This window comes from Cucurbita moschata, unplaced genomic scaffold (genome assembly GCF_002738365.1).
Source record: "Cucurbita moschata cultivar Rifu unplaced genomic scaffold, Cmos_1.0 Cmo_Scf00005, whole genome shotgun sequence".
NCBI lineage: Eukaryota > Viridiplantae > Streptophyta > Magnoliopsida > Cucurbitales > Cucurbitaceae > Cucurbita > Cucurbita moschata.
The window spans coordinates 5,873,678-5,897,841 of NW_019268521.1; the positions used below are offsets into that span (position 1 = coordinate 5,873,678).

The 24,164-nt window shown below is 39.7% G+C and overlaps 5 protein-coding genes across 7 annotated transcripts; 3 read left to right on the forward strand and 2 right to left on the reverse strand.

Moving 5' to 3' along the window:
• Nucleotides 1-173: 173 nt before the first annotated feature.
• LOC111443290 (protein DCL homolog, chloroplastic-like) lies at nt 174-4,125 on the reverse strand. The gene is made up of 3 exons (XM_023081052.1): nt 3,746-4,125; nt 2,292-2,406; nt 174-565 (listed from the first exon to the last, which is right to left on the reverse strand). Exons 1-3 carry the CDS (start codon nt 4,051-4,053, stop codon nt 398-400), a joined length of 591 nt encoding a protein of 196 aa, XP_022936820.1. The 5' UTR covers nt 4,054-4,125; the 3' UTR covers nt 174-397.
• On the reverse strand, nt 2,341-16,824 carry LOC111443285 (low-temperature-induced cysteine proteinase-like). 2 transcript variants are annotated; one of them, XR_002710458.1, is made up of 6 exons: nt 16,248-16,824; nt 15,049-15,284; nt 14,809-14,949; nt 14,247-14,714; nt 13,913-14,151; nt 2,341-2,352 (listed from the first exon to the last, which is right to left on the reverse strand). XR_002710458.1 is itself a non-coding variant. In XM_023081044.1 (5 exons), exons 1-5 carry the CDS (start codon nt 16,693-16,695, stop codon nt 14,044-14,046), a joined length of 1,401 nt encoding a protein of 466 aa, XP_022936812.1. In that variant the 5' UTR covers nt 16,696-16,824; the 3' UTR covers nt 13,751-14,043. The 2 variants fall into 2 exon arrangements, 1 of the variants encoding a protein (XP_022936812.1); XM_023081044.1 differs by lacking the exon at nt 2,341-2,352 and having other exon boundaries at nt 13,751-14,151.
• On the forward strand, nt 4,615-6,529 carry LOC111443284 (F-box protein At1g47056-like). Its single transcript, XM_023081043.1, has one exon. It carries the CDS (start codon nt 4,797-4,799, stop codon nt 6,402-6,404), a length of 1,608 nt encoding a protein of 535 aa, XP_022936811.1. The 5' UTR covers nt 4,615-4,796; the 3' UTR covers nt 6,405-6,529.
• LOC111443287 lies at nt 6,653-13,006 on the forward strand. Its single transcript, XM_023081045.1, has 14 exons — nt 6,653-7,648; nt 7,725-7,785; nt 8,158-8,272; nt 9,490-9,795; nt 9,864-10,003; nt 10,101-10,147; nt 10,718-10,947; nt 11,058-11,457; nt 11,558-11,611; nt 11,688-11,819; nt 11,896-12,004; nt 12,082-12,123; nt 12,195-12,251; nt 12,325-13,006. The coding sequence occupies exons 8-14, from the start codon at nt 11,210-11,212 to the stop codon at nt 12,871-12,873; spliced, it is 1,191 nt and encodes a 396-aa protein (XP_022936813.1). The 5' UTR covers nt 6,653-7,648; nt 7,725-7,785; nt 8,158-8,272; nt 9,490-9,795; nt 9,864-10,003; nt 10,101-10,147; nt 10,718-10,947; nt 11,058-11,209; the 3' UTR covers nt 12,874-13,006.
• A 4,095-nt stretch (nt 16,825-20,919) lies between the features above and the next one.
• Nucleotides 20,920-22,945, forward strand: LOC111443589 (probable WRKY transcription factor 7). Of its 2 annotated transcripts, none has more exons than XM_023081470.1 (3): nt 20,920-21,883; nt 21,991-22,119; nt 22,401-22,945. In XM_023081470.1, exons 1-3 carry the CDS (start codon nt 21,015-21,017, stop codon nt 22,558-22,560), a joined length of 1,158 nt encoding a protein of 385 aa, XP_022937238.1. In that variant the 5' UTR covers nt 20,920-21,014; the 3' UTR covers nt 22,561-22,945. The 2 variants fall into 2 exon arrangements, with proteins under 2 accessions (XP_022937238.1, XP_022937239.1); XM_023081471.1 differs by having other exon boundaries at nt 21,994-22,119.
• Nucleotides 22,946-24,164: the final 1,219 nt, after the last annotated feature.

Genomic DNA, 24,164 nt, shown 5'->3' on the forward strand with positions numbered 1-24,164 from the left:
GCAAGGTAGGAAGTCAAGAGAATAAAGTAAAGAAATATCAGTTTAAACTTTTCAATCCTATATTACTTTGAAACATTATCAATATTCCCATTCGACGTTCTCGAATGAACGTATACAAGAAATTCCATGGTGCCTTGAGTATCCATTATCCATAACCACAAACATAATAGAGCTGCAAGTCAATAAAGTGAAGGTTCACTTCAATGATCATCGATTCTTCTCATTCTTAAAAACTTTGCAGTGCGTCCAGGACATGCTATCTGTTACATTGACAATCTGTACATTTTTCCTTCATGTAGGTCACCGAACCATGAAGAATTGATTTAATCATTCATACATCTTTCTTGATCAAAACAAATTCAGACCACAGCTCAGCATCAACAATAGCACACATTCATCAACTACCACGTTTGAAATGTTCTCGAATAAACATCTCTGCATATGATGGATATTTACTTCGGATATATGCACGAAGACACTTTTGATACGAGAAGTCAATCCATCCACCATCGGTCCTTACAACAAAGAGGCATCTTGAGTGCCGAAATTGGGGGTGTCGATCAACCTTCAATGACAGAAGATAGCTTAAATAATTGTTTAAAATAAAGATCAATTTTAAACTGGGTAAACATCACATCTCTATAGACAATAGATGTAAGCCTTGTTGACATCAATAGTGTGATGGGAGTCCCCATTTGAGAGGGTCATTAATCACTCCACATTCTTTTCAAGAAGCCACACAGCATAAGAAAAGAAAAAACAATGCCCGGCATTTACAAAAACACTGCATACAAACAAAACTAAGAAGTTATATAATTGACTCAATAAGTTATCACTCGCTAATTCAAAATACTCAAATAAAAATTTAAAAGAAAAAATAAACCGACTAACTAACTGAAGCTGATACTTCTAAACGTTAGAAACAACCATATTCCAGTTTTGTTCTTCCTTGAGCAAACCTTCTGGATTGGAGGTCAAACAAAGTAGCGTGCACAACATCTCAAAATGAGAAGTGGGTGGGCAAAGGAAAAAAGCATGCGATGATTTTGTATGGCTGGGCAATGAAGGTAAAGTGTCATGGAAAACAGAAAATTAGGTCAGATGCAATTTTCAACTTTTGTTTATTTTTTGTGAAGGGAATATAATATTGAACCCAGGAGCCAGGCCAACAGATACAACTATCCTGAATCCAAAAGGATATAAGACAACCATTGAAAGAGCCGAAGTGGAGGACTGCCAAAGCAAGGCCATGGGCCACAGAGTTACCACATCTTACTCAAGGTGCTGTCATGCAGCAACGTATTTCAAATGTGGTTCCATTTACGACATCTTACTCAAGATTATAGTCAAGCAACACAAAAACACAGCCAGAGTCCAGTATGCTACTTTGGCAACACCAGAAGATAAGTTCCATTTACAACTGTGTCATTTCTTCTGTACAAACAGTCGCAGAAGAGAATGATAGCCCACAAAGATCTTCAATGGACACGCCAGTACCACATTACATACAGCGAAAGTATTATTAAGAGAAGCTTCAGTATTAGTAATGTATAGATGAAATTGCTTAATGACCTCAATCACAATTCAAATCTGTCCCTTATATGGAAGGAGATAGTTGTTAAATGGAGGCTATTACTTGATCACATGGGCAGCAACTTGAGGAGGCATGCAACAAATGTTATTATGTAGTCATTGGCTAGGAAGTTCATTAGATCCGGTCGTTATGAAGGGAGTTGGGCAGGCAAGTATTTTGGCAAAGATTGAGGTGCGAAGCCAGAGGTTTCTGCCAATTGCTACCATTTATTTATGTGATTTTACACGGTTTCTCTTGAACTGGAATTGAGAGAGTTAAAGGAGGGATACCTCAAATTTCTTTCCCATCTTTGTAATCCTTTTTATCTGAAGGCTATATGTACATGTAACAACTCAAACCTACGGTTAACATATATTGTCCTCTTTGAACTCTCTTCCAGGTTTCCTTTCCAAATTTTTAAAACGCGTCTGTTAGGGAAAGGTTTCTACACTCTTATAAAGAATATTTTGTTCTCCTCCCCAACCGAGGTGAGATCTCACAATATTAGTCGGGTACCTATTATCCAATTATTTTCTAGGGCTAGAGTTGTCCAATTCATTTTGTAAGTTTCTTGTATTTTAAGCTTTTGGAAACATCCACGAACCAAATGTCATTTGTTTCTTTATCAGCTTTATTTCTACACGATCTAACAAAATAAAGCATGCATATTTGAAACATAGCAAGAACTCTAAACTATTTAGTCCAGACCAAAGCATACCATAATGAATTCAAGTCCACAACCAATTTTATCTTCAGCATGTGGATGATGAGCTAGAAGCCTGTCAACCACAATTCTCTCGTCCTCTGATGTCAATCGCTCCCCATCCACATACCTGGTACAAAAAATAGAAGTCCTTAAGAGAAGGGGACACAATATCATAGGAGCAAAGTGTGATTGTAAAACAAAAACATGAGCCATATATTGTATTGAAACGTGCCTAATGAGACCATCTCATGAACATTGGCAACCAACCCTACATTGAGGAAAGCACTGCTTTTACCGGTTAAAAGCTGCTGGTCATCCACTAGGTCTCATTGGACATTACTTTGGATATCAATTGTCATAATATTATGCATTGAATACTAGTCAAAATGGAAAAGATCAAAGAGAAGCATATAGATTACAATCATGACTCCAATAAGTAACCAAATGGAAGAAGACCTTAACAAATATTATGTGAACAAATGTCGATAAAATTTCCAACAGAAATCAAGTTTGCTAATTCCAATGAGGATCAAATAGCAATGCGAGAGGCTTGAATGTCTCCCAACATGAAACTACTAAACACAGTACCCTTTTCCTCCACATCACCTACTACCAATCAAAACGGAATTACCTCAAGGGCCCTACTGCCTAACGTCCAACTGAATACTCCTCCTATAAATAAAACTGAAAGATGAGCGCATTAATTAACCAAGTCTTCCCCTAGTTATTTGCAGAGGCCGTAGAAAGTCAAATCCCAAATCCGCAAAGAAAGATAAGAAAGGGCACATAGAATAAACTGAAACCTAATTCGAATATCATTTTTCTTTCTTCTGTAATGTTTTTGAAAGCTTCCCGTAGTTGTCAGTGTAGTTGGAAAGATTCAACATTTTGGGTCTCGTATGTAAATATCAAATGCATTGATCCAATTAAAACGATTTAGCCAGGAGTTGATACACGAAAGTAGTTATCATATTGCCATGAAAACACAGAACATATACCAATTCATGTCGATTCAAATTAGAAGTAAAGAAAAGCTGATAACTGATTATCAGTTATTAAGAAGTTATAATTGTCAGCTTCATATTTACTTTTCACGTTATATTTTCATCTACCCGCTAATCAACGTACAATCTTCCATTATCTTGAGTTTATCACGCGTGAAAAGGTATTATGTATGTTTCATGGAAGGAATATTTTGGTTCATTAAAAAATGAAATTTCTAACAACGTTCTCACCCTTAAACATGTTCTGTATGTCTGTTTGTGAATTTTAACAAGATTCTTTTCTCCAATCTTGCTGTAATATAATATATTGTTCGAGACTAGGGAAGTTTCTATTCGAGCAGACCATGTAAAAAAAAACATATTTTTACTTGATTGTTTTCTCGCACAGTTCCTCAGCAACTAAAAAACAAACAGATAATGCCTATAAAATTCAGTATAAGCTTTCGGGGTAAAATTATGAACCTATTGGAGTGGATAATCTCTTTAGTGAGGGATATGACAGGCTCGACATCGCTGAGAATTTCGTCTTCCTGGTCTTTCCACTTTCGATAATCAGGCTCACACCATCTTTGGAACTTCGTTGGTTGACTGGCACCCGACACTGATGCAGTATTTTCAGCAGATGTTAAGCTCCCGTCCGGTGGAGTAGACGCCGCCGTCGCAGTGAAGCAAGAGCGGCGAGTCACCTGCACGACCCCAGAACAAAGCCCGCGATGGCAGAGCCCAAACCGCAGGAGAGGATGCCCCCGGAGTAGCAAAGAAGCAGCCATGAGGATGAAATGTTAATGTGGAGACGGTAGATCAGCTAAGGGATGTAAAACGAAGCGACCAGACGAAGCCGGCTTCGTTTCTAGGATGATGACCTAACGACCCAGGTCTACTTCACGAATGGGTTATTGGGCTCCATGGGCCGTTCGTCGGGCCCTATGGGTGTATAGCAGCGATTCCTCATTATTTTCGCCTGGCCCAACTTGAAGGCCCATTTGTATATTCGGAATGCATACACAATTTAAGGCCCATTAATCAAAGGCCCATTAATCTAAGGCCCATTGATATTGACTTATTAATAAATATGTATGGATGGTATTCATGAGGAAGGGGAAATTGATTCGGAAAGGAAATAATTTGCATAATGATTGTTTTTTAATAGAATTAAATAGATGGAAAAAAAAAAAAAAGGAAAAAGGGAGGGATCTGAGGCCACGAAGACCACGTGAGGTCCCCCGCTCCTGATTTTCCCTCACAGTGTAGGGTGGACTATTCTATTCTATTCTATTCAAAATAAAGTTGTAATGTAAAATAAACTTTTCCAAAACCCAATTGGAATTTATTTTCAAGTCCGTCATCTTGTTCCTCTCTTTCCCTCCCTCTCTCTCTGCGGACCGGAAATCAACGGAGCGACGACGTCTGAGACCCTCAACCTAACCCCGTCTACACCCTCCGCCCTGCGTATGATCCCTAATAATACCCCAAGGGCTCAAACCCAGATTGTTCCCTCTTCAACTTGCCCTGAATGGGCCAATCAGCTTCGTCGGCTGCGATTCTTAGCCGCCGCGATACCAATCATAGCCATCGATCTAAGATCAAATCGACGTCCCTAAGCTCCCCGATGCACCTGGATGGAACCAATAACTTTCAGGTAATACTTCATGGAACATCCGACTTCATTTCCGATCTTCCGGATGAGTGCTTGGCTTGTATTTTCCAATCCCTCAGCTCCGTCGACCGGAAGAGCTGCTCTCTCGTTTGTCGCCGGTGGTTCAAAGTCGAGGGCCAAAGCCGTCACCGTCTCTCCCTTAAAGCTGAAGCGGATCTTTCCTCCATGATACCTTCCCTTTTTACTCGATTCGATGCTGTCACCAAACTTGCTTTGAAGTGTGACCGTAGGTCTTCGAGCATCGGAGATGACCCTCTTATCCTCATCTCCCTCCGATGCCGTAATTTGACTCGTCTTAAGCTTCGTGCGTGCCGTGAATTGACCGATGTTGGCATGGCTGCTTTTGCCCAGAACTGCAAGGGTTTGAAAAAACTCTCTTGTGGATCTTGCACATTTGGAGCCAAAGGAATGAACGCTATTCTTGATCATTGTTCCGCCCTCGAAGAATTATCAGTGAAGCGACTTCGAGGTATCACTGATTCGACTGCTGAGCCGATTGGGCCTGGCGTGGCTGGGTTATCTCTCAAAACTATTTGCCTGAAAGATCTTTATAATGCACAGTGTTTCGGACCGCTATTAATCGGTGCTAAAAGTTTGAGAACTTTAAAGCTCTTCCGATGCTCAGGAGATTGGGATGCTTTGCTTAGCGTTATATCAGACCGAGTGACTAGTCTTACTGAAGTCCATCTCGAAAGGCTTCAGGTAAGTGATGTAGGCCTCTCGGCGATCTCAAATTTCATGGATCTGGAAATTCTGCACCTTGTTAAGACCCCGGAGTGTACGAACCTGGGCATTGTAGCGTTAGCAGAACGATGCAAGCTCTTGAGGAAGCTGCACATTGATGGATGGAAGGCAAATAGGATTGGTGACGAGGGTTTAGTAGCAGTTGCAAGAAACTGCTCTAACCTTCAAGAACTGGTTCTCATCGGAGTGAATCCCACGAAGGTGAGCCTGGAGATATTGGCCTCGAATTGTCGAAATTTAGAGCGGTTGGCATTGTGCGGAAGCGATACAGTTGGTGATAGTGAAATCTCCTGCATTGCCGCAAAATGCATAGCACTGAAAAAGCTTTGCATTAAGAGTTGTCCTGTTTCGGATCAAGGTATGGAAGCGCTTGCCGAAGGGTGCCCAAATTTAGTGAAAGTTAAGGTTAAAAAATGTCGAGGAGTAACTCCAGAGGGTGCAGATTCGTTGAGGTCGAGTAGGGGATCGCTGGCCGTGAATTTAGACAGTGGTGAACCTGAAATTCCAGATGCAAGTGCAAGTGATGGTGGGATACAGGATAATGTTGTTGATTTTCATCCGATTCCAAATCAAGTTGCGCCTCCTATGATTGCATCTAGCAGTTCTGGGCGATCATCGTCACTAAAGTCAAGGTTAGGCCTTTTGGCGGGGAGGGGTTTAGTTGCTTGTACACTGAGAAGGTGGTCAGGTGGTAATAGTAGTTCTCGAATTAATAATTAGATATCAGGAACGAAGCAAGTTACAAAATGTTAACGCTTCTGGTCTTGTTCTTCTGCATTGTTTTCTGGTTGTATTGCCTTGATTCCGTGTTTAATGTATCTCATTTCCATGCTGTTTGCGCTGCTTATTCCCCCGCGTCTTGGAGTTAAATATTCATGCTCCCCGCTTTTTTTCATAATATTGGAACCTATTCGACTGATAGATGCGTGGTGCATGCCAGAATCTATTAGTTTATGTGAGATCCTATGTTGGTTGGAGAGGGGAGTGAAGCATTCCTTGTAAGGGTGTGGAATACTCTCCTTAGCAAACGCGTTTTAAAACTGTAAAGTTGACGGCGATACATAACGGTCCAAAACGGACAATATCTATTAGCGGTGGGCTTAGACTATTATACTTTCACGTTCACTACTCTACAATTGCTTTCGTTTATCTGCAGCAATTGGTAGACACTCTTGAGCTATGTATCTGACTCCAAATCCTTACAGGCACATCCTAGAAGCTGCAGATGATTTTGAAAATTTTAGTTCTATTCACATTCCTCGACATCTTTAAATGATGTTATAATCAGCATCTCCATTAGGAATACCTTTCTTTGATGACCAAGTTATGATGAACATAATATTCATTTCTTTGACTGACCATTTTCAGTAATATAACATGGTGATATGCTGGTTCATTACTTTCTCACCGTGCTACCTTGACTATGTCCAGTTATTCTCATGTGGCTGTGAAGGCCTTTGAAGTGTTTGTTTCAGTACACTAGATATGACAACCATGTTACTGCGAGTGATATGATCACTCCGCTGGATGTTTCAGTCGGTATTGGGAAGAACTACCAGCTTTGATATCCTCTACGAACAGACCCATTGGCTCATGACCGATCCACAAGTGTTGGCTTGTATACTGTCTTCACGAACTGATGTAGTAAGTTATGTTTAATAACTTTGGTTTAGTTGTTTTGTTGTCAGATCTTATGGTTCATCTCTTGGATTAAATACTTTCGAATCATAATAAACTGCCTTCACCATGTTCTGGGAGAATTCCTTCCTTCAGAAGGCCGGCAACATGATGATGCCCGGTATCACAATCGGCTATATAACATGGAGCAACGAAAGAACGTTGCCATTTTGCCTATTCAAATGTTTGATCCATTTATTGATCTGCATATGATTCTGATCATCATTGGCCCATGTGGAAATTGCCACTGCAGTTTGTTTACGAGACTCTATGTTAAGGAGACAAAGGTAGCTTTTACAGCTTGCTTTGCTTTGCTATATGTTCCATATACATTTGTCATTATTTTCAGTGGAAATGTTACAGGAGGGAGGGGAACTCATTTGTTCACTGGAAAATCGAGGTTTCCTCAATTGTGCTGGTGAAGGTATTCTTAACTTGAAGCATGTGTTTACTTTCTCTGGATTATGATGAAGTTGTACCAAACGGAAAACTAACATCTGGTTGAATGGAGTTGTGCAATGGAATCTTCCCCGAAATGCTTGTTATTGCTCTAGTTGTTAATTGCATTGTTGATACACGATATCTGTTCACGTTAATTGTTAATTGCATAGTTGTTAATTGCATAGTTGTTAATTGCATTGTTGATACACGAAAACTAACATCTGGTTGAATGGAGTTGTGCAATGGAATCTTCCCCGAAATGCTTGTTATTGCTCTAGTTGTTAATTGCATTGTTATTAGAACTGCCCGTTTCCCACATCTATTGGAGTATTTTTAATGCATTTGAGCTGTACAGAGTTGCAGAATGCTGACCTACAAGTCCTTTTCTCTGCGGTCAAACATTACAGCTCCGGTTTCTTGTTATTCAAAACAATTTGATTGAAGTTGCAACATAATATAAGAGAGACGGGGTAAGGCCGTCAACCCTATTAATAATTGCTTGAATTGATACCTATGCTTGTCCCCCCCACCCCCCCCGAGGAGAAAAATTAATGAGGTGGTGGGATTGGATTAGATCTCGTAGGTGCAGTAATTCTTGGGTAGAACAAAAGTGTGATTGTTGTATCAATCTTTTTCGCAGTACAATATCGTTGTGGTTTCTGAAATGGTTGAGATATTTATGGCGCTTTTGTTCCTGGTTTTAATGAAATCATGACTCAGTTTTAAAGGAGATACCATCTTAATTTAAATTTTAGAATTCACTTTTGGTCTTTGTGAGGTCTGTTTGTTTGCCAGTTTAACTTGTCCGTATATCAAGTAACGCTACAATGTCTATACAACCACTAACATTTTGTGCCAGTTGCATAGAAGAGTACCATGTGTAATGGAGAAAGTGTCAAGTGAAGACCATACTAGATACCCTTATCATCCCAGGATTGAAGGCTGTTCATAATTGAATGTGATATTTTATTAGAATTGTAGGATTGAAGGCTGTTAATAATTGAATGTGATATTTTATTACAAAACAATTCGGGGTTGGGTTTATTTTTGGTCAAAAGGTCCTCTAATTGAGCATCTTTTTAGTTCTTGACTTCAAGCATTCATCTTGCTAGAATCTTTTTTGTTCCTTTTTGGGTAGAAATAAAGTGCCTTCGACACAGGTCGAATGGGCATCTATGATTTCCAACTAAATGCCAAGGCCCAATCAATACTACGCTTCGCTGCATATGATTTATGAATCAATTAATTAATTAATTAATTAATTCAACTCCTCTGAGACATTCTTCTTAAAGCCATAAATAATACATCAACTGAAAGCCATCGCTTTCAAGTTTTACATCACTCAGTACTCCCATCACATTTAAACTTACCTTTGATTGCCCGCCACTACTTAAAAATGGTGATAAGGAGTCTAAGAATAATTCATAATTGAAGAACAAGAATAGATAAAACGTAGCGCAGTTCTTCTCAAATTTAATCATAAATCTGCAACTCCTGAAAGTTTGATCCGCCATATGAGGTAGTTTGAATAATTTGATTGCCAATCTATTTTCAAAAGTGATTGCTAAAGTTGTTATTTGTTAGTTTAAATAAGGTTGCAATCTATGTTATTATAGTTATGAAAAGAACTCCCTGTTGTGATTGAGAGATTACTACAGTTACATATCGGATTGGGCCACGTTTCTAGGTGAAAGATGTGATAAAGGGCATTGGAGTTGTCATTTGCGGCTGGGCTTGAGCAACATGCACGGAAGGTGTTTGTTATAATGCCAAATCCAAAGAGGTGGAGAATGGTGGTAGAGGGTCAAGCCACGGGTCTAGATTATTATCATTGGAGAAGTACACACTAAGTTCTATCCCCCTAATTTCTGTAGCTGTCGACGTATATTTAGCTGCTTCAGTAATGGGGGCATCTTCCCAACATTGTGTTTCTTTCGCCAGAACCAGTTGCCCCATCTAATGTCCTATTATCCACGCTTTGAAAGTGATAAAGGTGCAATAAGACATTATCCTTTATTATATAGGGTACTGTTAGCTTGGCATTTATGTGGCTGCTTTCAGGTTCAAAGATTGCAAATGCGATACATCTCAAGGATGCCAATAGAATTGATTGCAGCTCTCCATATTGCGTGGGTGTGGTTGTCTTTGGTCACTCGTAGTGAATGGACAAAAGATATTTTTTTTCACCTCCCATTTAGCTGGTTCGTGTTCTTTACACTGTTGTAGCATCTTTGAAACGCATTAGATTTGAGATTTGTTATATATTAGTACTTTTTACAGCTATCTTCCTTTCTACAGTGCAGGATAGGGTGTCTGCAAATGGGTGGAGGGGACACACTTTGAAGGTGCATGGTGCTCCTTTCCCCTCATAAATTCGTGTTGGACCAGTTTTTTTCTTTCTTTATGTCTTTCTTTGTTGTTTACTGTGCTAGATTTGTAAACTCTCAGCATGCTAAATTGACTGTCTGATAATCAGCTATCACTAACTTTTGAAATTTGAAGACGACATGCATCAGTTTAAACAACACTTAATTGGCATTTGATTAATTACTTGCTGCCAAATAATTTGGACGGATGCAGTATAATTATTAGTTATAGTTAGGTCCTTTTGTGTTCGATTAGCCTTAAACACAACACATTTGCTTGAACAATTATCATTTTCTCACTCAACTATTTCTAGACGCAGCCAACTGAGAAAAGAACAATAATTGTTGAAGGGCTAAGGTTGCCGATGGATATATGTTATGCCAGCTAAGTGATGTTGACAAGAGAAGAAGATTTACCTCTCGGAAAGGATCCTTCTATAATAATTTTCTAGCCCCGATTTCATGCTTACTCCTATGTGATTCCTTCAAGATCTACCGAGTGTTTGTGAAAATTTATCAACTTTTTAAGAACTTAGTTGCTTCTTGTAGAAAATTTAGCCGGTGGGTTTGCAGCAAAGCAATTGATACCATGGATTGCTTCTGTCAAAGTAAAGAAAGCATGAAACTTGAGAGAGTAAGAAGACCAGAGCTATCTTGTGTCTTATATGGTGGGCCGACGTAAGGACGAAGTTTGGTGCGATTTGAATCCAATGGAGCTTTCAAACTTTTGGAGGACCACATCAGCTACAATTGACAAATTGTTATGTATGCATTTGCTGGTAATGAGTGTTAAATGATTTGTTTTTTGGGAAACAGAACCTTGGATTATATATAGATATATTCCTTAATATTTGCATGTTTGGCTTTCCTGTCCCTTAAATTATATTAGGATGTTGCACTGGAAAGATCCTTCAACGTTTATTAATGTGCAAATCAAGAGTTGAAATAAAATTACTTTTTTGGTGGGGAAATGAGTACCACAGCATAAATATTTTGTATAGCGAGGACTAGGAGGAGGTTGAAGCGTGTTTCCCACACTAAATGCCAGCGAGTAGGTATAGTAAGTACCATGATTGCTCCTCCCCATTTAATGGTGAAGAGAAAGACGAGTACAGAGCCAATCGGTTTTCTTTCAGTAAAATGGAAAGTGGCCTTCCCATGCTTAACTGTCTGTTGCAACACACTTTAAGGAGTTTATGTTTGTCTTCAGACTCTTGTAGCTCTACCTCTTCTAAGTGGGTTTATGCCATTTTCTGGAGGATCCTCCCTAGAAACTTTCCTCCTCCCAAGTAAGAAAACTAAGAACTCAAACCCCCAAGGAGAAGTGATCGATGGATGAGTTGTATTCTAATTCATCAGATATTTTTCCCATACTTTGCTTTGTTGCAGGTGGGAGTTTGGTGGGAGTGCTCTTGATCGCTCTAAAGGAAACAAGAGGAACTGGTATGTATGAACAAAGATGATACTCTTGTTAGAATTGACGACTGCTTAGTGAGTTCATGAGTTGCTTTTCTTTCAGGATTCTTGTTTGGGAAGATGGGTTTTGTGATTTCCATGAATGTGAAAGAGCAGCAGGTGGGTGTCTTACAGGGAGGTTTGGAGTTGATCTCTTCTTCAAAATGTCTCATGAGGTTTACAGTTATGGAGAAGGGTGAGAGAATTCGTACATTCATTTAGATCAACCTGTTGGATAAGTTCATACAGAATCTATATGTCCCTGGCTGCAGATTAGTGGGAAAAGTTGGAGCTGAGAATAATCATAAATGGGTTTTCAGAGATAGCGCAACTGAAAGTGATCCGAACCTCGTCTCCTCATGGAACTCATCCATTGAGCCTGTAAGACAACTTTTTCCTTTTCAGTTCAATTCTGCGCATACCAGCTTTCTTGACGTTTCCACTTTGTTCATGTACAGCAACCTCGAGCCTGGGAATCTCAGTTTAAATCAGGCATTCAGGTTACTATTCTACAAATTTAGCTTGCTTTAAAGCAAAACACTTCCAGTTTATCCGATACTTCTTTTTGTAGACAATTGCAGTCATTGCTGTACGAGAAGGCGTAGTTCAACTGGGCTCTTTTGATAAGGTTTTGCTTGGTTTTTCCTTCTCTTAGGTAGCGTTTTTCCAGGCTACACAGATTGATGGCTTGTTCTTTTCAGGTCCCGGAAGATCTCAATTTAGTCATTAATGTACAGAGGAAATTCAGCTACCTGCACAGCATGCCAGGTATCTTTGCTGTTCAAAGGCCCTACCTTCCTAGCCAACATCCATACGTTTTAAAGCCAGATGTCCAGATGATCGAAAACCAATCCACTGGGTTGAAGAGATTGTTCAGCTCTATGCTTGATGAATCTCCTATCAAATCCATCAACTTAGGCTGGAACACCCCACATCCCTTGGCCTCTGGATCGTCAGTGTGGCCAATCCCACCTCTTCTTCCTTCCACTTCATGCGGTTTTGGAACTTTTAAATCAAAGATTCCTTCTAATGGCACCCCGCCTTGTGAAGTCGATGATCGTCCCGACGCAGTTCAACTAATGTCCATTAACCACCCGAACCTGAATACAATGAAGGCTACCAACTCAGAAGTAAAGATAGAAATCTCCAGCCAGTTAGATGCAGCTCAAGAAACAGAAGAGAAACCAAGTTGCTTAAATCCTAGATTCGGGTTTGGAGAGACAAGTCAGAATGGTCAAAGTCTCAATTAATTAGAAAAAGTACCTTCTCAATGGCATCAATTGTCACAAAAAGGATGAGTTTGGTACTTGCATGGATTTGGATGGTTGATTAGCATGCACCCAAATTGTATAATCACTGTTTTTTGAAAAATATCTAGATACTAAAGTAGTATTATTATCAAACAAAGATGGCACTATATTTCATCTGTGCCTCTCCAAGTTATCAGAGGAGTATGAGTATAACCGTCTAAACCCACCGCTAGTAGATATTTCTGCTTTGGCTCGTAACATATCGTCGTCAATCTCACGGTTTTAAAACGCATTTGTTATGAAAAGCTTTTCACACCCTTATAAAGAATGATTTGTTCTCCTCTCCAAGTAAGATCCGAGGTGGATTGAATATATGTGATAGTGTTGAATATATGTGATAGTGATGATAATGGGATCCATCCACTCATTGAGGGAAGAGTGGGGTAACACTCGGATGGTGTATCCCATTCCTTCCTGCAGGCAGTCGTAGTGCACCACAGGCAATGGTCCCCGGAAACAAATTGGAAGCGAGAAACATGACAAGAGAGTGTTAGAATTTGGATCAAGTTGTCTTTGACATATGAATACCATCACCCGACACAATGGATGGTCCCAGCTTTAAGTTTTCTTTCTTCTATTTCTCTTTTTCTTGTTTATGGGGCTATGATATGAATACGAGTTGCTTGTGGGGTTGCTTCTTATTTCATTGAAAGCTGCTGATGAGTCCCATTGTCTTTGCTAAGATCTTTGGAAAATGATTTTCTTTCTCTGAACTGTTTGTGGGAATTATTTTGTTGCCTAGATATTTCAATGTTGGAATAATTCTCTTTTTTCAATTTGTCTTTGATTCATGTTTTTGTGAAGGAAAGACTACTGATTCAATGAAATGATACAGCAGATCATAATTACGGGACAGCCACAATTGGCCTGAATTCAGGATTTGACACAGAGACAGAGTGCTAATATAACTTGACAGCAATTAGTCTCTGTTCCAAGTGTTCATATACGTCCTATATACAGTCATCGTGTGCTAACTTACTCGACCATTGAGCTAAAAGGTGCGAAGCCAGGAGGCGTACAATATGAGAAATACAGGGCTTGGAGAGTTATTGATTCAACAGTAACAAGCCTGTCTTTCATCCTTAGCCCCCACCAAAGCTGGCAACCTTTTTAAGCACTGCTCTTCCCAACACTCACACCTCCTCCAAGTGCCCACGATGGTTTGGCTACAGCTGCAGTGCGCCTCATCGCCTTCACTCCGAAAACATCATTCTTGCTCTGCTCAACAAAAAATATAAGTTCAGTCTTCATCAGACGTTTACCCCTTGCATTTTGACAAGATGCATATGAAAATGGAAATTGAAGCCACGTACCTTCAAGCAGGTTCCAGCACGGACGTCACAGACGGGGTAGTCATGGGGGCAGCAGCTGTAAAGGTCATCACAGCAGGTGGCGCTTTCCAGTGGGCAGCATCCCCATACAAAGCATGTGTTTGAAAACTGGAAGAGGCAGCAGCAAGTTTCTGCGGCGGGACAGTCGTAATATTCATCGCATACAGTTGGGGGTTTCACCGGAGTTGGGGGTTCCACCGGACTTGGAGGAGTCGGGCCTGGATTAGGTGGGTTTAGTCCGGTTTTAATGGGGTAAGAAGGCTCCATTGCAATCCCACAGAGACCTTTTGGGGAAGCGACGTTACGTTGCATCCTGATGTAGCCACTTTCACCCCAGCTCGCACCCCATGAGTTTCTCACAATCCAGTAATCGACGCCCCCTTCAGACCCATATCCAACCACATTAACACCATGATCCAAATCTGTCCCACATCTTCCAGTGAATATACCCTGTACACATACACATACAACAAATCAGACCCTCTCTCCAAGCGTACAAAAAACAATAATAATAACCAAAACTTCATAGAAATGGATGTTATACCGATCGATATAGCTGGAAACTTCTACCTCCCCCTTCAATGGCAACAGCCACAACCTGTTTAGCTGCTGCTTTTTGCAGTGCTTTTTCATTGTTTACAGGGACGTCTTCATAATCATCGATTGAAACGACCCTAGCATTTTTCTGAAGAAGACAAACACAATAGAAATAAAGACAATCAGATATCAAAATAAGCTTCAGCAACTCAAAATGGAAAAAGAAAGTTTGAGTAGCAATAGAGACCTTAGATTGGATGCAGGTGCTATCATAGCCTTTATAAGGATAATCTTCTTCAGTATCAATGCCGCCATTGTTGATGATGAACTCGAAGGCATAGTCCATTAAGCCACCATTGCAACCTTCGTTGTAAGAAATGTCACAATCCACCAGCTCCTGTTCTGATAATGCTACCAAGTCGCCTGTAACAATCTGGTTTATGCTTTCCACGGCAGCTATAGTTGAGAACGCCCAGCAACTCCCTTCATATCAACTTCAACAATTAGCATACTTGAAGCGACCAATGTTCAAATCTCATATAGTTTATGTATGATATACTTCAGAGAGAATAAGTCAAGAAAACGTTTATTCTCGCTACATCTTTTAAGAACTTTACAAAAGGTTTCAACTTTTTATCTCTCAAACATTCTAATTCTATATTTCCTAAAACAATCGATGACAAATTTAATAATTAAAATGAGTGTGGTGTTATCAACAACTGTTAATAATTAAAATGAGTGTGGTGTTATCAACAACTGAGATTATTATTGTTATTTGGTCAAAATCTCAGCTTTCATTGAGATAATATAATTGCCAGTCATAAAAGTTGCACATAAAAATCAAATCATGTGATTATATGATTTAAAATCGAAATATTTTATAAATAATAATTAAGAAAGAATGGCAAGTAAAGAAATAACTTTTGTGAATCCTATACTGTTCATAAATATTTGGAGGAAAAGAAAAACAGCCATTCAAATATATCGTGGTTAAAAAATTTCAGAAGAAATATATATCTCATCATTAAATCTCTATAGAAAGTGCGGGGCCAGTGCGAGTTGAAAGTAAAGGCAGGTCCATTCCACGAGCAACTCATAAAGATTCTGTGCCCTCATGTTCTTTCCTATAATTAGTCAGATGGTTACATATAATTCAAAATTATCAAAACAGATGTTATGCTATACTAATGATTAATGAAGGAACACCAATTTTATTCATGAAATCTAAATTTAAGAAACAAACAATCAATCCTCCTATAATGATCGATCATCAGTCCATCTTTCAACATAATTATAACCATTTGCAATTTATACTAATTACTGAAAAACTAAGTGAATGAGAGCGCTTTGTGTGTATGTTTGTGTGCGCCAAATATGCAAAAGCGAGTAAAAATAGGAAAGCTATAGATGAAGAAATTGGAAGAAGGCGAGAAAAATGGAACTTACCACAACTTCCCTGATCTTTAATGGGAGCGACGGCTCCTTTCTCCCTCCAATCGATGGAGTCCGGGACTTCATCCCCAAGGCGAGGCTGATAGCGGCTGCTCGTCTTGTTTCGCCTTGAACCAGCGGCGATTTTAGCTCCCAAGTACTTGGATCGGTACTCCTCGTTCGTCAGATCTGCGAACACGTTCAAACCTAATCGATAGGGCAAATTTTGGGCGTTAATTTCATCGATGTACTTGAGATTGTCCTTGAATATGTGGAATCGATTCTGGCTTTCTGGTCCCAAGTGATTGTGCAACTTCCCGTGCTTGGCACGCCACTGGTCGTAGAGCGCCATCACTTCCTCATCCGTCCTCTCGGGGATGATCGAAGAGGGCAACGCCGACGGTAAAGTTACGAGGAGGAAGACGAGGAGAGGCACAATGGGGGAGGATCGGCATGTTCCCATTTCTGTAGTTCGTCTGTGTTCTTGTTTATGCTTTGATGAAGAAAGTGGATGTTTATATAGACAAATTAGTGTTCATCCACGCATATGAAACATGGAGTTAGAATATCTGACGGGGCCGAATGGGACGAACACAATTGTCTACAGAGCTACGGAAGCTGACCCCAGCCCCTCTCTCTAGATATTTACACCCAACATCTCCTTACTTCTGGGACCTTGGTCATTGCTACACATAGATTTTCCCTCTCTTTTAATTCATATTGTTTCATGGACTCTAAGATCCACCGGTGGATTGGGCGGTGAGCCATCAAAGACACTAAGCCCTGAACAGGGTGGATAACATTTCAAATACGATTGAAATTTTATTTTCTTTTCATCAATTAAATATTTAATATTATGATTCTTAAAAAATAAAAAAATAAATATAAGTGGGATTATCAAAGTGTAATAATTTAGAGTAGAAGCTTCAATAAACTATACATAATTTCGAAACGAATTAAAATAAAGTATAAAGTAAATAATAGAAGCGGATAAATTGGATTCGAGCGATTCAGGACTGCCCACGTGATGATGAGATCGAATGGTTTACATTGAGACGGATAGCTAGTGGGCCCCACTTGCTGCATTACTATTGGTAGATGCACATTGAGGCTATTACGCCATGATATTATTACTGCTCTTGCCCCTGCCTGTTGACAATTCCCATCTTCCTCTTTACCCCATTTCTGTAATTTACTCCCTCACTTGATTGTATTTAATTAATAATCAAATCGAGATTCCACTCGGGATTAAGACATTTGTTCCTTTATTTTTAATATCTTTTGCGGGACATCAATACAACTTTTATCTTTTTTAATTAATTTCACAAACCCTCTTTTCTCGTATTGAAATTGTTTTATTTTATATTTTCCAAACACAAACTGTAATTTTAATTCATTTAATAATTTCCAATATACCAAAAATGTCCTTATCAGATTACTATTATTATTTCATTATTGATATTTGGTTGGGACAAACATGTCTTCTTCCCAAATGTTGATATTTAGCTTTCTTTTTTGTTTGGCCCAAAAGTGGATGGTGCGACATTTCATTTCGAATTATCTGTCATTTCGATTGTATCATCGTGTTCTTTTTTAGTTAACCTATCGATTGCATACGACACAACGAACAGTGGAGGAAGTTTGCACGCAACTAATCTCTCTCGAACGTAGTTTGTCAGCCTTTTTTTTTTCTTTTTTGGATAGTTGGTTGATATAGGGCTGATGGGTATTTTTTATAATTTAGAAAAAAGGAAAATATTTGGGTGATTAAAGTAACAGAGTGGATGTGGTTTGAAAGTGTATTCACGTGGGAAGCTAAGACTGAGGAGGAGGAAGAAGAAGAAGACACAGAAGCATGGGCTTGCGGCCCATACGTTACTAACAATAATGATATCCAGTGATCGGCCAAGTTGGGGTGGGTGAGCTGAGAGGCCACAACCACGCAATCTCTTTATCTACAAAACAGGCGTTTGATTTGGGCTTTCTCTGGTTCTTATGCCCACTTGACGCATCACATGCACCGCCACTTGCCTTGCCCTTTCCTTTCCGGCCTCCTTTTCAACCATTTCCTATCTCTAACTTCTGCCCCCAATTCCCAATTCCTCGCTTTCATTCGTGATCTCACGTTGGTTCGAAAAGAGAACGAAACATTTCTTATAAGGGGTGGAAACCTCTTTCTAGGAGACCAGTTTTGAAACGTTGAAGAAAACTAGAGGGGAAAGCACAAAGAGGACAATATCTGTTAGCAACAGTGAGTTTAAGTTGTTACACTTAGATATAAATTTAAGAGGAAAAAATGATATCGATGATAAGAATAAGGCAGTATGGGTCTGATATCCATCGAACTCGAGGAGGATAGAAGGACGGACCCTAAAATTCAACGCAGGACCAAACTAGCCTTAGGGAAGGAGGCATTTTTTTCTCCTCGTAGGGCTTGCCTTTTGTAGTCCCCTACTCATGTCTCGTTCGTTAGACCAACTTTATTTATTTGAACCTATTCAAAAGGAGAATGGAAAACTCGCATCAACTCTCCTATATATATCATCATAGCTCCATAAAAGATAAGTTCTTTCCAATTCTCTAAACTAGTGTGGTAAGTTCCACACGGTTGCGCAACTCTTTCTTTCTCTTTTGTAGGTTACCTCATTATGGGTCATCTCATTTGGTCACCTCTTGTTCATAACCTAATTCCACGTCACCTCTTATCAATCACTTTTCCAATTCTCTAAAAATTATTAATGATTAATGTTTGATTCTTAATGTGTATGTACTAGAAAATCGACATACCTGAGCCAAACATTGACTAATTAATATTTGCAAACTAAAATAGTAATCGTTCTATCTCCAAAAATTTCGTCACATCGAACATTAATGAATTTGAATTAATTTGATAAAAAAAAAACCTAGCAAGAACACGACATTATCGTAGGAAACGAAGTTCAATTATAGAAGTAATATGAATTATGGAAATGTGGAAGTTGAAAATGTGAGCTAAGAGCAAAGGTGATGCCTATTCATTCAACCTTATCTTGCCGTCTTGCATTCCAACTATGAAATGAAGAAGTAGCACTACTTCATTTGTAGCTAATTGGTTTAGTGCATACGCCTAATTTCCCATGTCTGCGCCTAATTAACTTGTCATAAAGTAATGAAAAAAAAATGGAAGCTTTAATAATACCAAGAAAATAAATGGTGTATATTTTATTACCCTATACCCTATTAAAGACCTAGGATTTGAATAAAATATATTTGGCGTTACATTTGGATGTACAGTAAATGCTCATATATGTGAAAGGACCACCAAATTGGGTCATTGGTCCCAAAGCTTTTCCAGAACTCAAATTTAAAATGGATGTTTGAATCTTTCCCCTTTTACAACCAAATTAATTCAATTTCAAATATTTTCAAACCATTTGTCCCTCGTCTTTTGGAAAGGTCGATTACGATTTTGTGACTTTTGTTTCTGTATGTGAATGTATTGTCTTCTACGTACACATGAAAGAAATAAAATGAAGAATGGCATTTCATAATACGTGTTTTTAAGTTCAATTAATTTCGGTCGTCCAATTGAAATTGTTTATGAAAAAAGGGGAAGAAAGAATTTAAAGAGCTCCTCGATTCAAGGGATTTGAATACCGAAAGAAAGTCAACAATTTAGTCTCAAATTGGCCTCCATTTTTGGTATTGCAAATGGAATTTGAAAACTTGGTTAATTATATTAATGGAATCTTCAAATTTCTGCCCAATCTGCCTCTCACTCCATTTGGTTGTCTGAATTAAACTAAATATTAAATCTCAAATTCTTGTTTGGGTTTATCCAAATATTAAAAAAATAAATAAATTGGAATCTAATTCACTCAAAAACAGTAAAGTACTCGAACCCACAACATATGGAAAAAATGTACAATGTTTGTCAAACCCAAAAGCAGATTCTAAAATTTAAATTCATACATTTCAAAAAATAAAATAAAATATATTTGGTTCCTTTTCTCCTTCTTGAAGGAAATGAAATCTTTTAGGGGAGAAAAAGAAAAAGAAAAAGAAAAAGGTTTTAAAAATTTGTGATGCTTTGAAGGTTGGTCTCCTCTCCTGGAGAAGACCTTGCGGGTTGGGCCCGGAAAAGCGGAAAAGCCCAATGAGATTGAAAATTGAATTAGTTTGAAGGAAGAAAGGAATCCAAGGTGACTTGTGGGTGGAAACTACTTCCGGTATCCGGTAAAAAAGATAGGAAAACCGTCTGGGACCCACTAACCCCACCTCCTCTTGCATTAAAAGCTATTAAAGGTCAACTCTATCCCACTGTCTCCAACTAATAATATCTTGTCCTTTTCTCCTCTCTCTCTCTCTCTCTCTTCCTGATTTTACCCGCTCCTTAATCCAACGGCTATTCTCACCCTTTTGACCTTTCTTTCTCTCCCTCTCTCTCTCTCTCTCTCTCTCTCTCAAATTTGAAACCCACCCTGTAAATGGGCCTTTCCTAAACAGAAGAGTCAAATGTACTGACAATTTCTATTACGTGGAGCCTTCTAATTGGTTGGAGTGTTTGACGGCAGACCGACCAGAATCAAACCGGTCAGTTGCCCGATGCCTTGCATAGTGAGGGCATCAGTTTGACTCCAATCCTTTCCTTCCCCCAATTCTTTTATCATCTTTTTCCTCTTCTCTTTCACCACTTTCTTCTTCCCAATCCCCTCCCTCTCCTTCTCTCTTTTCTAACAATTTCACGTTTTTTTCTTTCTCGGTATAAATACTCTTCTCCTTCCTCCTCTGCTTTCATTTCATATGCTCCTTCTCAACAATAACATGGCCGTGGAGCTCATGGTGGGGTTTGGGGATGCTACCACCGCTACTAATTTCACGCCCAAGTTGGAAGAAAATGCCGCTGTTTCTGCTGTTCAAGAAGCCGCTTCTGCTGGGATTCAGAGCGTCCAGAATTTCCTCCGATTGATGTCCCATACCCCTAATCAACACCACTCCCAACACGATTCTTCCACCTCCACGACTCCCAATGCTATCGCTCCATACGATGCCGTCGCCGATTCCGTCGTCAGCAATTTCAAGAAGGTCATTTCTTTGCTCGATCGGAATAGAACCGGTCACGCCCGCTTCAGAAGGGCGCCGGTTCTTCATACTCCCCCGCCGCCTCCTCCACCGAAGGTCAAGCCGTTGCAGCACCAAGATCCGAGTTCGTCATCAGCCCCTCAGGTTCAAGTAAAGAAACAGGAATCAGTCTCTGCTTTTAAGGTTTATTGCCCCACGCCCTCCTCTGTTGTGCGTTTGCCTCCTCTGCCTCACAACAACCCCCATCAGCCTTCTCATCCACCGAATACGTTCCAAGCACAGCAAAATACTTCGTCGGTGGTACTAAAAAATGGGTCTGTAGATAGAAAAGATCCGACTACCACCATCAACTTCGTAGCATCGCCCCCGATTTCCGCTGCAAATTCCTATATTTCTTCTCTAACCGGAGACACCGAAAGCTTACAGCCATCTATGTCATCTGGGTTCCAGTTCACCCACATGTCCCAGGTCTCTTCCGCCGGAAAGCCCCCACTTTCAACCTCCTCGCTAAAGAGAAAATGCAATTCTATGGACGATTCCGCCATGAAGTGTGCCTCATCCTCCGGTCGGTGTCACTGTTCCAAGAAGAGGTTGGTCCTTGCAACAGATAGTAAAAAAAAATCCATACAAGATTTTCTAAATTGGGTTGTAGACTATATTCGATTAGTCATTGAATTGTGAAATTTGTTTGGTTTAGCAGGAAAAACAGGATAAAAAGAGTCATCAGAGTTCCGGCGGTGAGCTCCAAACTTGCGGATATCCCACCGGACGATTACTCCTGGAGAAAGTACGGCCAAAAACCCATTAAAGGCTCTCCCCATCCAAGGTGTGTAACTTTTTACTTCGGATCCTCCTTCGTTTGTTGAGTGTGTGGTGAAGTTAACTCGTTCTAAGAACTCGGTCATTTAGTGGGGCAGAACATAACAACTCGTTGACCTTTGTAGTCCGTTGTTTCCCAAGCATAACAATATATTCGGGAAAAGAGTGTAGTGTATGATTTGTTTTCCTTTTTTATAATGTCAAAAAGCAAATAAATTAAAAGTGGGGGAATGGGTTTGGGTGGAGTAGAAGGGAGGACTGACGAAGGTTATTTTGGTAAATGAACAGGGGATATTACAAATGTAGCAGTCTGAGAGGCTGTCCAGCACGGAAACACGTAGAACGTGCCTTAGACGATCCAACAATGCTGATTGTAACTTACGAAAACGATCACAATCACGCCCACTCCACCGAAACACCTGCAACGCTTGTTCTGGAATCGTCATAATAGTCAACTCATCCAACGCCCACAGATCTCCATCAATATTATATAAATAAAATTATAGGGAACCAATGGTCAACGCTGCGGCTTGAGCACCGTCTCCAAGAAGATTAGTAGGTGCGCTGCGCGGCGCTGTGCTGTGCTGTGCTGTCTATAGAAAATTAGGAACGCCCCCCTTCGGTGTTTTCCTCTTCTCTGTGTGTCCCCTCTCTTATGAAGGTTTTTGTGTTCTTGGGATTTGGAAATTTGAAGGGTGTGGGATTGGGAGAGAGGAAGAGCATGGGACGGTGGGATTTGGTGGGTGTTGAGTCACGCTACTAGTGGGCCTTTTGTTCTCTTTTATAAACTTTCTTATGCTCTCCAATATTATTATTCCTTCACCATTTTTTTCTCTTTTTCTATCATATTGGATTGCATGGTGGATCTATTTTATTATATGTATAAACAACAGACAAAAATCCCGCCTTTATTCCTTCCCAATTCCCATTCCCACCCAATTTTTATTCTTCTTCGTAAATTTCCTGTTTCAATCCAATGGGGTTTTTGGATTGTCGTTTGCAGAGAAGTTCGGTGGTCAGATCTGAATACAGAAAGGCAGAGATTCTGTGTCCGCCCTCTGCACTGCCGACGTGTGGTTTCAGTTATTCACATCCCTGAGGTTCACTTTCCTTGGGCTCATTGGCGTTGGCCCAAACCCCATATGGGGCGAGAGAATTATCCATGATCCTTTTAATTCTCTGTGGCCTTATCTGCCCATCAATCATGTATCATTGTCGACATTACACGTCGCGGTTGGAGATGAGAATGAAGTATTACTTATAAGGGTGTAGAAACCTCTTCTTAGTGAATGGATTTTAAAACTTTGAGGGGAAGCCTGGAAAGAAAACTGAAAGAGGACAATAGTATTACTTATAAGGGTGTGGAAACCTCTTCCAAGTGAATGCATTTTAAAACCTCGAGGGGAAGTTGAGGAGGAAAAGTCGAAAAGGACAATATCTGCTAGCAGTGAGCTTAGGCTATTACAAATGGTATTAGAGTTAGACATTAGACAGTGTGCCAGCGAGAACGTTAGGCCTCCCTCCTCGAAAAGGACAATATCTGCTAGCGGTGAGCTTAGGCTATTACAAATGGTATTAGAGCTAAACATTAGGCAGTGTGCCAGCGAGAACGTTAGGCCTCCAAAGAGAGTAGATTTTGAGATCCCACATTAGTTAGAAAGGGGAAGGCTGGAAGGACGCTAGGCCTCCAAAGGGAGGTGGATTATGAGATTCCACGTTCGTTAGAGAAGAGAACAAAACATTTCTTATAAGAGTGTAGACTCCCCTTAAGAGAAAGTTAGGAAGAAAAAGTCCAAAGAAGAGAATATCTATTAGCGGTGGGTTCACTTGAAGCCATTTGATGTGTATAATCCATACCATCTTCCTTATTGACTATGGGAAGCCCAATGGGAAGGCCAAGTTTTGCATAGATCTTTAATGGCTATGATTGGTTCATCAATCACATTGCAATTGACAAAATTCAGTCTTCATTATGGATGTAATTAAATCGTCACTCATGTCTATGCCTTTTCAAAAAGAATACAATAAAGGAGCTGATTTTTAATGTGTATC

Bases quoted from the DNA above. Each gene is read 5' to 3' on its own strand.
- LOC111443589 (XM_023081470.1), top strand. From the start codon at position 21,015: ATGCTCCTTCTCAACAATAACATGGCCGTGGAGCTCATGGTGGGGTTT. The intron at 21,884-21,990 runs GTTGGTCCTTGC...TGTTTGGTTTAG, and splicing joins TGTCACTGTTCCAAGAAGAG to CAGGAAAAACAGGATAAAAA. The intron at 22,120-22,400 runs GTGTGTAACTTT...GTAAATGAACAG, and splicing joins AAAGGCTCTCCCCATCCAAG to GGGATATTACAAATGTAGCA.
- LOC111443284 (XM_023081043.1), top strand. From the start codon at position 4,797: ATGGGCCAATCAGCTTCGTCGGCTGCGATTCTTAGCCGCCGCGATACC.
- LOC111443287 (XM_023081045.1), top strand. From the start codon at position 11,210: ATGCCAGCGAGTAGGTATAGTAAGTACCATGATTGCTCCTCCCCATTT. The intron at 11,458-11,557 runs GTAAGAAAACTA...GCTTTGTTGCAG, and splicing joins AGAAACTTTCCTCCTCCCAA to GTGGGAGTTTGGTGGGAGTG. The intron at 12,124-12,194 runs GTTACTATTCTA...TTCTTTTTGTAG, and splicing joins AGTTTAAATCAGGCATTCAG to ACAATTGCAGTCATTGCTGT.
- LOC111443290 (XM_023081052.1), bottom strand. From the start codon at position 4,053: ATGGCTGCTTCTTTGCTACTCCGGGGGCATCCTCTCCTGCGGTTTGGG. The intron at 2,407-3,745 runs GTTCATAATTTT...TTTTTGTACCAG, and splicing joins GAGATTATCCACTCCAATAG to GTATGTGGATGGGGAGCGAT. The intron at 566-2,291 runs GTATGCTTTGGT...CTGTCATTGAAG, and splicing joins GTGGACTTGAATTCATTATG to GTTGATCGACACCCCCAATT.
- LOC111443285 (XM_023081044.1), bottom strand. From the start codon at position 16,695: ATGGGAACATGCCGATCCTCCCCCATTGTGCCTCTCCTCGTCTTCCTC. The intron at 14,715-14,808 runs GTATAACATCCA...GTATGTGTACAG, and splicing joins GTTTCCAGCTATATCGATCG to GGTATATTCACTGGAAGATG. The intron at 14,152-14,246 runs GTACGTGGCTTC...TTTGTTGAGCAG, and splicing joins GTGCTGGAACCTGCTTGAAG to AGCAAGAATGATGTTTTCGG.